This window comes from Colius striatus, chromosome 25 (assembly GCF_028858725.1).
Source record: "Colius striatus isolate bColStr4 chromosome 25, bColStr4.1.hap1, whole genome shotgun sequence".
Taxonomy (NCBI): Eukaryota; Metazoa; Chordata; class Aves; order Coliiformes; family Coliidae; genus Colius; species Colius striatus.
Window position 1 is genome coordinate 1,076,886 of NC_084783.1, and position 14,751 is coordinate 1,091,636.

A 14,751-nucleotide genomic window follows, 5' to 3' on the forward strand; every position below is an offset into this window, starting at 1 on the left:
CTGCCAAGCCTTCAGCTGTGGCAAAGCCCTGAGGGCTCCACCAAATGATGAAGGAATTAAGCCCTTGTTTTATTTAATTCTCTGGCAGAGGATTTAGAGGTAAATGTAATTAACCTAATTTCCATATCTGGGACAGCTGGACTTTGGGGAAAAAAAGCAAGGCAAGCACCTCCAAAGCTGGTGTAAATCAGCAGGACGGGCAGCCAGGGCTCTTCTCCCAGTGCATTTCCTTCTCTGCTCCCTCAGCCCTTCTAGGAAAAAGCCACATTGATGCAGTTTCTTCGAGCTGGGGTCCTTACCCCTTCTCTCTCTAGGGAGCTGCATTCCTCCTGCCCTGCTGAGCAGGCAGCTGCCAGCCCCTGCCACACTCCCTTGGTGGTTTCTCTGCCAACAAGTATTTGTCTCTTTCCGTGTCCTGCTTGCACACGTGGTTATAAACCTTGTCCCAGCTTCTTCTGCAGTGTTAGTACTCACCAAGACACTGGTATATTTATGCCTTCTTCATCACTGTTTAGTTTAACCATGCACAGATTCAGGCTTTTCATGACTACACCCTGATGGGATTGCTCCTGTTGCTCTCCCCAGTTGCTGGCTGTGTGTCGGTGCTGGTGGCACAGGGCTGTAGCTAATCCAGTGCAGCCTCAGCATAAGTATGATCTCAGGCCTCTGTGTTGCCACCTGAAATTGTACTGATGTTGTGCCAGAAGGGGAGTTATCTCAGGTGCAGCTCTGGGTGCCCTTGGGATGAGGAAGATGGGATGTGAGCACCCTGTGCCACTGCACTGGGGCTTTTCCACAGCCAAGGTCGGTCCTTTGTGCTGCGTTCCTCAGCTCCTTCAGAGCCACGGTCTGTCCCACACAGAACAAGCTGTTCAGAGCTTGAGCTACTGCTCTTCTACTCCCCTGACTCTTCCATTTTCTTTCCCAATTCCTCCAGTCCATTGACCCTGGCCAGCAGTTCACCTGGGAGCACTCCAACCTGGAAGTGAACAAGCCCAAGAACCGTTACGCCAACGTCATTGCCTACGACCACTCCCGCGTCATCCTGCTGCCCATCGAAGGTACTGCCCCTGCTCTGCTGCTGAGATTGCTGCAGGGAAACCTACTGCACAGCCCCTTCTCCCCTCCTTATGGCCCTCTATTTATATTCCTCTCTTAAGATGTCCCTGGGAGTTTGGCAAGCAGGAGATACCTCTGTCAACCAGGCTGCTGTTAGTTCTGGGGGCGGATTCCCTGGAGCTGCAGCCTCTCGTTTCAAGGGCTGGTTTATCAAGAAACTTGTCTTCCCTTTGCTTGGAGATCCCTGCACGATACATTTCTGACACATGGGAGGAACTCAGACCACACAGTGCTTTAGAGAGAGCAAGGACAGGGCAGTGAGTGGCAGGAGATGTGGGATGTGTCTGTAGAGCGGAGGAAGGAGAAGTCCAGGGCTGGTTGTACCAACGGGAATGTCTCAGCATAGCAAAGATGTGGCTGCTGAGTTCTACAGATGTAAAGATTACTTGATGTGCAGCTCCTGCTGCAGTCCTGGCCCTTCAAAGACTAAGAATAAGTAGGGGTTGGTGTTAGCCTGGTAGCTCATAAATTATTTCCTCAGCTGCTTGGAGTGAGTGACGGCACAGGCAGAAAATGCACATTGCATCTCACAACTGGTGCCTCTGGACAGAAGGGCTCAGGGTAAGAGGGGCTTTTGGTGGAGAGGAGATGGAGTTTAACAGGGCACCTGCTTTGGTTGCTGCTGCTGAGCTGATACTTGAGTTTGGTTGTCTCAGGCCGTGGGGGTGAAGCGTTTAAGGGCACTGTTGCGTTGCCAAGACCTGGGCAGAGAGGACATGGGATGTTCCTAATGACCCCCTGGGGAATGTAAAGGTTCATTCAGAAGCCTTTTGTGACAAGGGGACTGCTGGAATCATCTCCCTGTGCTGAGGTAACTCTGAGGGACGTGCAGGAGCTGTTCCTGAGCCACCAGCACGTCGTGGTGATTTGCCAAGGAAGCTGCACAAGTCTGGATTGGTCTTGTCTGCCATTAGAGGATTTAAAACCTGTGTGAGTGTGAGGATGGCTGTGCTGTGCTGTGTGTTCCTTCCAAGATTAATATTGTATGAGCCAAGGAAAGCAAAGTCTTTAAAAAGTTGCCTTGTCATTCAGGGGGAACAGAAGAGCACAAGTGTAGAAATGAAGGACACTGAGCTGGTGGCAGCTCTCAGGAAAACAGCAGCACAGGATCCAGAATCATTGGGGTTGGCAAAGCCCTTGAGCTGCTGCAGTCCCAGCCCTGCCCTCACCCTGCCCAGCCCAGCACTGACCCACAGCCCTCAGCACCTCAGCTCCAGGGCTTTGGGATCCCTGCAGGGCTGGGCACTGCCCCAGCTCCCTGGGCAGCCTGGCACAGGGCTGACACCCCTCTCAGGGAAACAGTTCTGCCTCAGCTCCAGCCTCAACCTCCCCTGGGGCAACTTGAGGCTGTTTCCTCTTGTCCTGTCACTTGTTTCTTGGGAGCAGAGCCTGACCCCCAGCTCCCTGTAGCCTCCTGTCAGAGAGTGCTGCTGGCTGCCCTCAGCCTCCTCCAGCCTCAACACCCCCATTCCCTCAGCCCCTCCCCAGCCCCTTGTGCTCCAGCCCCTTGCCCAGCTCCAGTGCTTATCCCTGGACACACTCCAGCAGTGCCCAGGCAGCATTGTGAGGGCCTGATGGTACAAGTATGACAAGCCAGGGTTTCAGTTCTGACGTGTCCTGGCTGCTGTGCCCCTCCCAGGCCGTGTCTCACGCTGAGGGCTGCAAGTGAAGCCATTTGGAGGAATCAGTTGTTGCTTTCTCTTTGTTTTAAGTCTGGATTTGTCAAGGCTGCAGATTGTCACTGTCTGCTTGGTCAGGAGGAAGCAGGGGCTTTAATTCTGTGCCTTTTCTAGGCCTGTCACACACAGCAAAACATTGCAGGAGCTCATGGCCACCATCTGGAATTACAGAGAGGCCCTGAGGGGGCTGGAGAGGAGATTCATTGCAGCAGCTCAGCCTTGAGCACGTTCCTCCCGCTGCCGCTGCTGTTGCAGCCACCTTCCCTCCTGAAATCCCAGCTAGGGAAGGAATGAGGGCAGGGAACTTTCCAGAAATGTAATCAAAAGCCATTTACTACCAGCAGCTGAGATTACCAGGTCCCCTGGAGGCCTGGCAGGAGCTTGAGCCTGGGCTGCAGCTCGCCAGCGGGGTGAGGACGAGCGGCCCCGTTCCGGATCGGTGCTGCTCCCCCTCGAGACGAGAGCTGAGCTTTCTGTGCTGAGTTATCACAGGGTGGCAGGTTTCTGTCAACCTTGCCAGGCACTCTGCTGTCATTAGGAACAGGCCCAGCAGCGTGGATCCTCCCTGCCAAGCTCCGAGGCTCTCCCAGGCTGAACCTGAGCGTCAGTCCCTGCCAGTGTCCATTTTAACCTCACAACAGCTTTCTCCTGCCATACCCCAGTGCCCCTCTCTGCTCTGGCAGTACCTCCTGCTGCCCACAGCAAGCCCCTCAAGCAGGGACACAGGCAGCAGCTGCAGCTCAACAGCCTGTGGCTCGTGTGAGTGGAGGAGAAAAGGCTGCTCCTGGAAACGAGAGCGGCCGGTTTAAGGCGAGTCACAGCCTGTCGTTTCAAAGCCTTTACTGGATGAATCAAGCCTGGTTTTATTTCTTGCTTTGTCCAGCTGTGACTTGATCAAACCTGGTTTTATTTCTTGCTTTGTCCAGCTGTGCCTTGATCAAACCTGGTTTTATTTCTTGCTTTGTCCAGCTGTGCCTTGCTGCCTGGGATTAGGCTCTGGGATGCATTTGGTGCCCAGACTCTGGGCATTCTGGGACAAGGGCTTAACTTTGTCCTGTTTGAGAAGCAAGAGCCTCGGGCCAGGAGGTTTGCTCCTATTAGCAACACCAGTACCTGTGGTTTCAAGGCTTGATCTTCCTTCTCTTTGGTATCTTTTGCAAGAAGCTGTTTGTCTCCCTGGGAGAGACTCACAACGAGCCCGTTAGTCCCTGCTGTGATCCTACCCCCACCAAGCCAGGAAGGTTTTGCAGGGAGATTCTCTTGGACAACATCCCTGCAGAGATCTCCTCCTGCTCCCAAGAAAAAGTCCTGCAGCAATTCACTAATTGGCTGCTGCTGGTTTTAACAGGAATCGTGGGCAGCGACTACATCAACGCCAACTACATCGATGGCTACCGCAAGCAGAATGCCTACATTGCCACCCAGGGGCCTCTGCCAGAGACCTTTGGGGACTTCTGGAGGATGGTGTGGGAGCAGCGTTCAGCTACTATTGTTATGATGACTAAGCTGGAGGAGAAATCACGGGTAAGATGCACGAGAGGGATGACTAGTTAGTCATAATCCTGGGGGATTGGAGGGGTAGGGTTGGGGAACAGCACATGGCTTTTGATCCACAGCCCACGTTGATGGCAGTGGGGGGATTGCTGCCTGGCTTTGCCAGCACCCTGAAAGTTCAGTGATTCATTGCTTCAAGGGGGAAAAAAAAACCCCACCAAACAATTCACCCTGGAAAGCTGCAGCCCCTTGTGCAGCTCCAGGAGAGGAGGATGCTCAGTCCCATTGCATGCTTTGTAGGTTTGTCTTGGAGGTAATCATGTGGCAAGTTTCACATTCAGTTCTCTTGTTTAACAAGCCCCAGTACATTCACTGTAATCTTCAGGATTGTTCCAGCCTATTGTCCACATGATTGATGTGGGGGATCAGAGCCTGTGCTTGGTCAGCAGGAGCTTTTCATGCAGGGCCCTGTCCTGATGCTCTGGAATGACTTTCCTTGCACTTTTCTTCCCCCTTTTCGACCTGGCCAGCTTCCCATCAGGCCACTTTTAAGAGCTGAGCTTCTCCTGCAGCAGAGGTTTGTTCCAGCAATGCTTCTGTCTTGCAGATCAAGTGTGATCAGTACTGGCCAGGCCGAGGCACAGACACCTACGGCATGATCCAGGTGACGTTGCTGGATACCATCGAGTTGGCCACGTTCTGCGTTCGGACCTTCTCCCTGCACAAGGTGGGTTTCCCCCAGAGGTGGGCTGTGCCACGCTCTGTGGGCAGCACAGAGGGGTAGCTGCAGTGTGCTGGTACCTCATGTGTGGCTCTTGGTTGCTCCTGTGTGCAGAATGGCTCCAGTGAGAAGCGGGAGGTTCGCCAGTTCCAGTTCACAGCGTGGCCTGACCACGGGGTGCCCGAGTACCCCACTCCCTTCCTGGCTTTCCTGAGGAGGGTCAAAACCTGCAACCCCCCTGATGCTGGTCCCATCGTGGTGCACTGCAGGTACCCATTTCCTCTGCCCTAACTCTTGCACAGGGAGGCAGAAGTTCAGCAGGATGGTGATTTGCCCCTGGGAGATGTCTGTGGTCTCCCAGCGAGCACCCAGCAGGTCAGAGCTGTCCCAGGCAGCATCTGAGGAGGGTCCTTGGGCTTTCCATCGAGCACAGAACTTCCTGAGCTGACTGGTGTCTGGTTCTGGCTGTAGGGGTGGGTTTGTATCCCAGTGGGAAAGGAGGAAGATGAGGAAGCACCCAGGAAGCTGCCTGGTGTTGCTGCTTTGGGTGTTTGGGAGGCAGAGCTACCTCAGCTGTCACAGGGAGAGCTGACAGGGGTTGAAAGAGGAAGGTTGTTGGAGTGCTGCAGCCACCCTGATAATGACAAACTGAAGGTAGCATTCCCTAATTCAATTTACAACCCAAAGAAGAGCACTTGCAGCCTCAACCCAATCCCTGTGTTCCTCAGGAGGGTGTGGAGCAGCCTGCAGGTTGCTCAGCACTGAGCAGGAGCATCTGAATTTTGCAGGCTGCTGGGGGAAGTTAATCCTGCCTCTCCTAGAGGATGCCATTTAAACAGCCTCTGTAAAGTGGGCAACTTATCTCTAACCTCACAGATGGCAATTATCAGGCACCTCTCAGAAAATGAATAAAGAGAGCTGTCAGCTCACAGGGTGCAGGAACCAGCTCCCACATCAGCTGCTAAATTCTTGCCAAACTCCTCTCCCCTGCTTGGTTCAGGTGTTAGGCAGCCTAATTAACACAGATCAAGGGGGCTTAATGAAAAAAAGGGACTGCACTGGAATAGTAAAAGGGAACCCTTTATTAGCAGCAGCAAAAGGCCAGACCCACAGAGCCCTGCTGGTTCACAAATGCCAGCACACACAAGTCTGATGTTACCTTGATGCACAGAAACGTTCAGGCAAAGAGGTGACGCATGTTCCAGCATCAGCAGTTCCTCAGCTGCTGAAAGATCTGAGTGATTAAACATGCTTGTTAAGCCCTTAGATCTGGCAGCCTTTTGTTCAAGCCTAGAGTCCCTGCCTCCAACTGTTGTAACTGTGTGTGTGTGTGCTGGGAGAGCTCCTGTCCTGGGGATGGCACAGATGGAGGAACGGGGCAGAGCAGCACAGAGGGGCAACGGGCACGGCACCAGAGGCAACTTGTCACCTTCCATCCTGTCCTCAGGATGTCATCTGAGACCAAAGCTGGCTTGGGAAGTCTTTTTTGCCCATCTGAGCTGAACAAAGCAAAAGCTCTACAGGTCACAAACTCTTTGGGGCTAAGCCTGAGTGCTGCTGCATAGGGACAGGCACAGAAGATGAGAGACCTTCCCACCCAGCTCTGGTCCTGCAGCCTCTCCCTGCTCCTGAGGCAGCACTGGCCCAGCTGGGGTTCAGAGAAACAGCTTCTTAGGTTCCAGTGCAGGTTTTCAGCAGCACTCAGCCCAAACCCTCCAAGATAGTACTTTTAAACTGTTTGTTTCAGAAGCAACAGACTGAGGTGAGTGAGCACCAGCACTCACCAGCACCAGTTCCAGCAGGCAAGTCCCTTCAATCCAGCAGACCATGAAATGCCTGAGCCCACACACTGGGCTGGTTTGCCAGCTTCCCTTTGCCTCCCAGCTTTTGTCCATTGCTCCTTGTCCTGTCACTTGAGGCAACAGAAATAAAGACTGGCCTCATCCTCCTGACATCCACCTTTTAAATACTTGTGTTGCTGAGGTGCCCCTGAGCTCAGGCTCCTCTTCTCCAGGCTGAGCAGCCCCAGGGCTGCAGCCTAAATGGTGGGTGTCAGGAGGTTGGGGCAGCACTTTGTTCTATGGCATCCAGCAACAGGACAAGGGCTGATGGGGTGAAGCTGGAACACAAGAAGGTCCATTTAAACATAAGGAAAAGCTATTTGAGTGTTTGAGTGAGGGAGCCCTGGCCCAGGCTGCCCAGGGAGGGTGTGGAGGCTCCTTCCTTGGAGGGCTTCAAGACCCACCTGGACACATTCCTGTGTGAGCTGATCTAGGTGGGAGCTGCTTCTGCAGTGGGGTTGCACTGGATGAGCTCTAAAGGTCCCTTCCAGCCCCCACCATGCTGTGATTCTATGTTCCATCCCCTCAGCATCTCGGTGTCCCTGCACTGGCCTCTCTCCACCAGTTCCCTGTCTCTTTGCAACTGGGCAGCCCAGAGCTGGACACAGGACTCTAGCTGAGGCTTCTCTAGGGAGAGCAGAACCTCCCTCAACCTGCTTCCCACTCTTCTTTCCTCCCCATCCCTGCCTGTGTCTGCCCATCCCTGCAGCGCGGGGGTTGGTCGCACCGGCTGCTTCATCGTCATTGACGCCATGCTGGAGCGCATCAAGCACGAGAAGACCGTGGACATCTACGGCCACGTCACCCTCATGAGGTCCCAGCGCAACTACATGGTACAGACAGAGGACCAGTACAGCTTTATCCACGATGCCTTGCTCGAGGCTGTTGCTTGTGGCAACACAGAGGTGCCAGCGAGGAACCTCTACAGCTACATCCAGAAACTGGCGCAGATCGAGGTCGGGGAGCACGTGACGGGCATGGAGCTGGAGTTCAAGGTAATGCTCAGTGCTCAGTGCTCACACAACCAGCTGGGAAAGCCCTTGAAGCTGCTGCAGTCCCAGCCCTCCCCTCACCCTGCCACTGACCCCTGGCTCTCAGCACCTCAGCCCCACGGCTTTGGGCTCCCTCCAGAGCTGGGCACTCCCTGGGCAGCCTGGCACAGGGGCTGACACCCCTACAAAAGCCTCTCAGTCGCTGAGGAAGCCTCAGTGTCCTCTCAGGAGCTCGTTCATAGCAGACAGGGATGTTTCTAAGGCTGATGGGAACTTTTTGTTTGGTTCCATGTTAGAGAAGTAATTACTTCCCTGACTTAGACTCCTGTGCTTCTGAGGACAGCCCTGCCTGTCCCTGCAGGAGGCTTGGCTGGTCATCTCAAAGCAAGATTGAATTTGCTTCTTCCCTAGATTGGGTTTTTAAACCTTGTTTTTAGTGCCTATTCTGAAAGCTTTGCTGAGGGAAAGGTCTCAGCCTCTGTTCCTACCCCCTGGAAAAAAGGAGGGCACAGCAGGCAGGACGTGGTGGAGCAAGCAAAGTGGGCTCAAGAAGCAAAGAAAAAGGCTGATGAAATGGCTGTGGCTGTGCTTTTTGCCTCCAGAGACTGGCCAACTCCAAGGCCCACACGTCCAGGTTCATCAGTGCCAACCTGCCATGCAACAAGTTCAAGAATCGCCTTGTCAACATCATGCCCTACGAGACCACCCGGGTGTGCCTGCAGCCCATCCGAGGGGTGGAGGGCTCTGACTACATCAATGCCAGCTTCATCGATGGCTACAGGTAAAGGGCACCCTGCCACCCTCGGGGACTCTGCTGGGGGTGAGGCTGCAGGAGCACTGAGGGCTGCACTGGGGCTGGACAAGGGTGATGGGCTGTGTCCTGTCAGCTCCCTGCAGGCAGCGGGGCAGGGCTGGGGGTGAATTCCCTCTGCACACAGATTCAGTGCAGCCCTTCAGCTTCATTCTCTGGGGACTTAAAATTATCCCCTAAAGCAACCCAAAGCCTTCCCCAGGTCCCACACAGAGAGGTGGCAGTGAGGATTTTGCCACTGGGGGGTTTCTATAAGCAGATGAGCCTTTTTATTGCCTCTGTGATCTGGGGGTGTTGTGGTTCTGACAGCTTCCCACAGGCAATATGTGCCCCAGGAGCTGCAGCCCTCCATGGCAATCCTCAGAGCCCCAGCTGAGGGGCCAAAGCAGCCCCCTGTGCCCATTTCCTCAGCCCCAGGTGCCCACAGCAGTCCTGGCCCTGCCTGTCACTCTGGGGCTGGGGCATCTCCATGCTGCTGGTTGGATTCTTGGTGCTCCCGAGGCCCAGCAAACATGACTTCTAGTCCAGGCACCAGCATGTGGCACCTTAAACCTTCTTCCATGCAGGTCATCATGCTGAAGAGAGTGGAATGCTTACAAACAGTATTCAGAGAAAGCTTCACCATTGGCTTTGGGGGTTGTTTTTGGCTGTTGGTACCAAAGTCACCTCCTTTGGACCTTCAGCTCCTCTAATCCTCCCCCAGCACTTCCATGCTCTCACCCACCCTCCAGCCCTTCCCCAAAGCTTCTGCCCAGGCACTGCTGGCCCTGGCCTGACCCACCCCGTGTGTCTGGGCTCTTTCAGGCAGCAGAAGGCTTACATTGCCACCCAAGGGCCCCTGGCAGAGACCACAGAGGATTTCTGGAGGATGCTGTGGGAGAACAACTCCACCATCGTCGTGATGCTGACGAAGCTTCGCGAGATGGGCCGGGTGAGTGTGTGCTGAGAAGCACCAGGGGGTAGGGCTGTGGCACAGAGAGGGGGCTAACTGGGACTTTTCTTTCCCCTTGGCAGGAAAAGTGCCACCAGTACTGGCCAGCAGAACGCTCTGCCAGGTACCAGTACTTCGTGGTGGATCCCATGGCCGAGTACAACATGCCTCAGTACATCCTGCGGGAGTTCAAGGTCACGGATGCCAGGGTGAGTGGGTGCTGCTCCCCTGCAGCCTGGGCTGGGGAGGGCTGGAGGGGCTCAAATCCACACCCTAGGAGGGGAAAAAAATGGCCTTAGTCATGGTTTGTCTCCTGCTGACTGAGGTGTAGACACTGCCCCTGGGGAAGTCTGGGACTGGCAGCCGTGGAGGAGACTCTGGTTGTGCTGAGGAGCAGGACACAGACACAGGCTGTACTTGAAGAGACCTTCTTGCAAACTGGAAGCTGTTTTCTAACCTCTGCTCACTAATCACAGCACTGAGTCATTTTGGTAGAGATGGATCAAGCTTTTGGTCTTTATTTGGAGCTTATATGAGATGAAAGCAGCCCCAGACTGGGAAAGGAGCCTCCAGCAACCCTGCACTGCTCTGGCTGGAGGAGCCTCATGCACCTTCCAAGGGGCACATCCACTCCCAGGGTGGTGGATTCAGGGTCAGGTTTCTCCTCTGAAGGAACCCTCTGGAATTTGTTTAGCAGATGTAACCCCTCCCTCTCAGAGCAGACTCCTCTGCTTTTGAGGTTGCCAGTATTGTAGAACCTGGTCATTCTATTTGCAAGGTTGAGAAGGAAGATGCCTCATCAGTCCTGGTAGAACAAGATTTATCTCCCTGTCAGCTGTAATTCTGACACTCTGGCAACTCTTTCTCAAGATTGATAGAGAGGCCATAACCTCACCTTGAATGTTCCTTTGCTGAAGACTCCATCTGTGCAGTCTCTGCAGTGGTCAGGCCTTTCAGCACCTGCCAGGAGAATAGATCTGGGCTGACAAGCTGATGCCAGAGATGTCAGCTGCAACAGGAGCAGCTTCATCATTGCCTGGATAGAAGTTACCTGTTTTCCCTTGATTGGAACACAAAGTCAGTTCAACTTTTTGTGCTCCTTAATAAACCAGCAACTAGGGTGAGGGGTTATTTCTTGCCTTCTGTAGTGACTGCCACAGCTACAGGGTGGTTTAACTGTCGCTGTTTTCTCCCCCAGGATGGTCAGTCACGAACTGTTCGTCAGTTCCAGTTCACTGACTGGCCAGAACAGGGTGTGCCAAAGTCAGGAGAAGGGTTTATTGATTTCATCGGGCAGGTGCATAAGACCAAGGAACAGTTTGGCCAGGATGGCCCCATCTCTGTCCACTGCAGGTGAGTATCCATGAATACACACATCCAGCTCATCTCAGGATGCAAAAGAGCAGGAGGAGGCTGGTGCAATCATTTCCCACCCCATCCTTGCAGGCAGGTTTGGGGGGGTGGCTGGATGGGGTGATGTGCCAGACACTGCCAACCAACTCACCTCCTTTCAGACCTGGGCACTGCCCACAAGGTCTTTCACCTTGAGGGGAGAGGTAGGACATGAGACTTGGAAGGAAATGGGAACCAGTGTTAACCAATGTGTGCTCTGCAGAATCAGCAGCCCTTTTCCCAGCCTTAGCCCAGTTCTGCAGCACGGGGTTGTCTGGTAACAGGAGCCACACCTCCCTACCCTGGGCAGGAGGGGATAATACAGCCTTCAAGTCATCTCATCGCCTGTTAGTAAAGATCTTTGCACTGAATGCTCTTCACCTCTGCCCCAAGCTTTTGTTTTTCTTCAGTCATTCCTCAGATGTTTCACTCAGGTCCCACACTCAGGTCCCACACTCACTCAGGTCCCACACTCAGGTCCCACACTCACTCAGGTCCCACACTCAGGTCCCACACTCAGGTCCCACACTCACTCAGGTCCCACACTCAGGTCCCACACTCAGGTCCCACACTTAGCACCTCCTCAGGACTGACTGAGGCTCTCCAGGTGTAACCTGGTCACTACACAAAGCTCAACAGTGCCACCAGCTCTGTGTTTTGAGAAGCCATTTGAACACTGTAACACCCAGTTGCCCTTTTTCTGTGCCTTCCCTGCAGTGCTGGCGTGGGCAGGACTGGGGTGTTCATCACCCTGAGCATCGTCCTGGAGAGGATGCGCTACGAGGGGGTTGTAGATATTTTCCAGACAGTAAAGATGCTGCGAACACAACGACCTGCCATGGTGCAGACAGAGGTAAGGGGGAGTGGGGAAAGCCCTTCTCTGCCCTGGGATAAAGGGCAAAGCACCCCAGCTGCAGCTGCAGCCCAGCCCCTCGCTGCCAGGGCTCAGTGGGCTCTTTTTGCCTTCCCTGGGGTCACTGGGCAGGCCCAGGCTGCTCTGCTGCTTTACCCAAGCAATAATGTCTAATATAATTCCCACTGTTAGAAAGTCCCTTCAGGATCCCAGCCAGAGCCTCCTCACCCTCAGCTCTGAGGCCCAGGGGACTCACCTGCCCCCAGACACAGCCCGTGGGGCCAGGGGGTCGGTGGTGGGGCGATGGCACCCGGGAGATGCACAGACACGAAAGGGAAGGGATTTCCTTGCCCCAGCAGCCCAGAGCTCTGAGAACAGTGTGGCTCCTGCTGCAGAGCAGGGCAGGGATGCTGAGGAGCTCCTTTCAAGCCTCTGAAGCGGGTCTGTGTGCTGTTTGCAGGATGAATACCAGTTCTGTTACCAGGCAGCTCTGGAGTATCTGGGAAGTTTTGATCACTATGCAACATAAAAAGCCATCCGTTGTGCAGACTCTACCAACCACTTAAGTCCTGGAAGGCCTCTTTAGACCCAGGAGGAGAGCTTGAACTTACAAACTGAATCAGAAGAAGTACCTTTTCATCTGGACAATGCATCGGGGAGCGGGGGAAGGACTGAGAGGGACACCCCTTCAGGAACTCCATGTTGTAACCTGGACCGTGAAGAGGCAGCTCAGGAGATTGCTGAAGGACTTGGGCTTTGAAGTGGTGAACTGCTCTTGTTACCTCAAGTGGTGTTGGCTGTGGAGGATGGGATGGACATCATGGAACAGATCCAGAAGCTCAAACACACCTTGGGAGACGTTGTGGCTGGAGAAGGGAAGGAAACGAAACCGCCTTTGGTTACATCATCAGAGTTCAGTTTAGTTACTAATCTAGTTGGCAGTCTTTAAAGGAAGTCACTTGCAGAATGGGAGGTGTCCTGTAAAAGATAAGGAGCTAAATCTCAACACTTAGGCAAACTTAGGGTCAGGAGTTTCTTCTAGCTGGAGTCTTAATAAACCTCAGTGTCGACATTGGGAGGATCCTGGGCTTTGCAGGCACCTTGCACACAGCATCCACGGAATGGCCTGCCACACCAGAGGTTTTCTAGCTCACCTTTTGAATACTTGGAACATTCCTCATTTCTTCTAATTCCAAAATTTATTTTTTAAGGATATTTAAAAGTATAGAGAAGGAGAAAAAGAGAGAAAGAGAGAGAAAGGGGGGAACCCCAGACCCGGCTGCGTGGTGGGGCCCCCTCCCCTTGTGCCCTGCTGGCACAGGTAGAGCTGGCAGCTCCCTGGGGTTGGGTTTGCTGGCTGCTGGTTCTGTGCCCCACTTTGTCAGCACACCCATCTAACACCAAGGCATTCATTCAAGCAGTGCTGGGACACCCCCCCTACAAAAAAAGAGCAGCCCTTTTCCCATCCTCTTTGCACCCTCACACAAGCTCCCAGCAGCTGGGCCGCCCCGTGGGGAGCATCTCTCTTCCAGGAGCCCAAGCAGCACCCTTAAAGAGATTCAATTCCCACTGGCCAAGTGCTTCTTGCTGCCATCCCCTCACCTCAGAGCACAGCAGCTCTCCAGGAGCAACGCAGAGACTCTCAGGACTGGCCCAATGCCACGTGGCACAGCTCCAGCAACACCCCAGGCTGTGCAGAGAAACTGGGAAAGACCAAGGGAGATGCATTGAGAGGCAGATCCTGTGAGTGGCTTTCTTTAAAGTCTCCATGTGACTGTCCCAAGTTGACATCACCTTTTCTTTTGGGTTTGATTTTTAAACTGTGTCTTTTCATTTTCCTTCCTTCTTCTGTTTTTTTTTTTTTTAATTAAAACAAAACACAACAAAAAAGAGACAAAGACTCAGAGAGGAGGATGGAGAGGAGGAAACTTTGCTTATTTGTTCATATTCTGTTCAAAGACAAGTCTATTTTTTCACTGTAGAAATGTTCTGTGTAATGGCTGTGATATATAAAGATGCAGTGCAAATTGCTACTTCTACATATTGCTTTTCTACCATTTAAAGAAGGTTTTAACTCACTCATGTAACAACAACCAACAACAGAAATGTCCTTTCTGGATATTCTTTTGATCTTTTTTTAATTGCTTTTGGGTTCTTGGAGATCACAGACATATCACAGCTGTGGGTGAGGAGCAGGCAGTGCCACCCCCTCCCCTGCAGCTCTGACCAGGGCCAGGGGGGAAAGGGGAGATGAAACCACATCACACTGGCTGCACACACACACACAGACAGACAGCACACACAGGGCTTGTACCAGCAAAGGCAGATTGTAGGTGACAGCCCAAAGCTGTCTGTGGGCTGGGTTGAAGGTAGAATCCTCTTGCAGGTGTCCATGAGCAGGAGTTTCCTTGCAGAGGAGCACAGAGTGGCATCAGAACCACGGAGTGGTGGGGGTTGGAAGGGACCTTCAGAGATCATCCAGCCCAACCCCTGCAGAAGCAGGTTCAGAAGCAGCTCCACCCTGCCCTGACCACTCCTTGCCTGGGACTTTTTCTTTCTCCCTTTGTTTTTGTTTCTCTGGAAGGGGTTTATCATGGCCATCAAGTGCTACCCAGCAACCTCACCACAGGCTATTCCCTGTCTGTAGCTGAGAAAACAAACCAACCAACCAACCAACCAAGGCAACAAAGGAAAGGCTTCTTCGAGATTTTACTTCTTATTTGTGTGAAAGTTGCCCAAACATTTCTAAGTATGTTGCAGCAAAACCTTACTGGAGGAGTTGGGGGGAGGGGGGGAGGTTGGTTTTCTTTCTTTTCCTTTGTATGAGAGCAAAGTGCTGTTGCTTTCACACTGTTATTTCAAACTGAAACAGTAAGTGGTTTTCATACCACTGTGTATGTAGATATATTGACTTTGTA

The 14,751-nt window shown here is 53.2% G+C and overlaps 1 protein-coding gene across 5 annotated transcripts in view; it reads left to right on the top strand.

Moving 5' to 3' along the window:
• Positions 1 to 14,751, top strand: part of PTPRS (protein tyrosine phosphatase receptor type S) — a 154,349-nt gene extending 139,598 nt beyond the window's left edge. For all 5 annotated transcript variants that reach the window (XM_062015199.1, XM_062015202.1, XM_062015201.1 and 2 more), the window contains 11 exons: positions 938 to 1,061; positions 4,147 to 4,322; positions 4,900 to 5,019; positions 5,128 to 5,282; positions 7,564 to 7,849; positions 8,449 to 8,627; positions 9,462 to 9,588; positions 9,672 to 9,797; positions 10,787 to 10,941; positions 11,698 to 11,833; positions 12,294 to 14,751. In XM_062015199.1, coding sequence (XP_061871183.1) covers positions 938 to 1,061; positions 4,147 to 4,322; positions 4,900 to 5,019; positions 5,128 to 5,282; positions 7,564 to 7,849; positions 8,449 to 8,627; positions 9,462 to 9,588; positions 9,672 to 9,797; positions 10,787 to 10,941; positions 11,698 to 11,833; positions 12,294 to 12,362 — 1,653 coding nt within the window. In that variant the 3' untranslated portion in view covers positions 12,363 to 14,751. The remainder of the gene's footprint in view (positions 1 to 937; positions 1,062 to 4,146; positions 4,323 to 4,899; positions 5,020 to 5,127; positions 5,283 to 7,563; positions 7,850 to 8,448; positions 8,628 to 9,461; positions 9,589 to 9,671; positions 9,798 to 10,786; positions 10,942 to 11,697; positions 11,834 to 12,293) is intronic.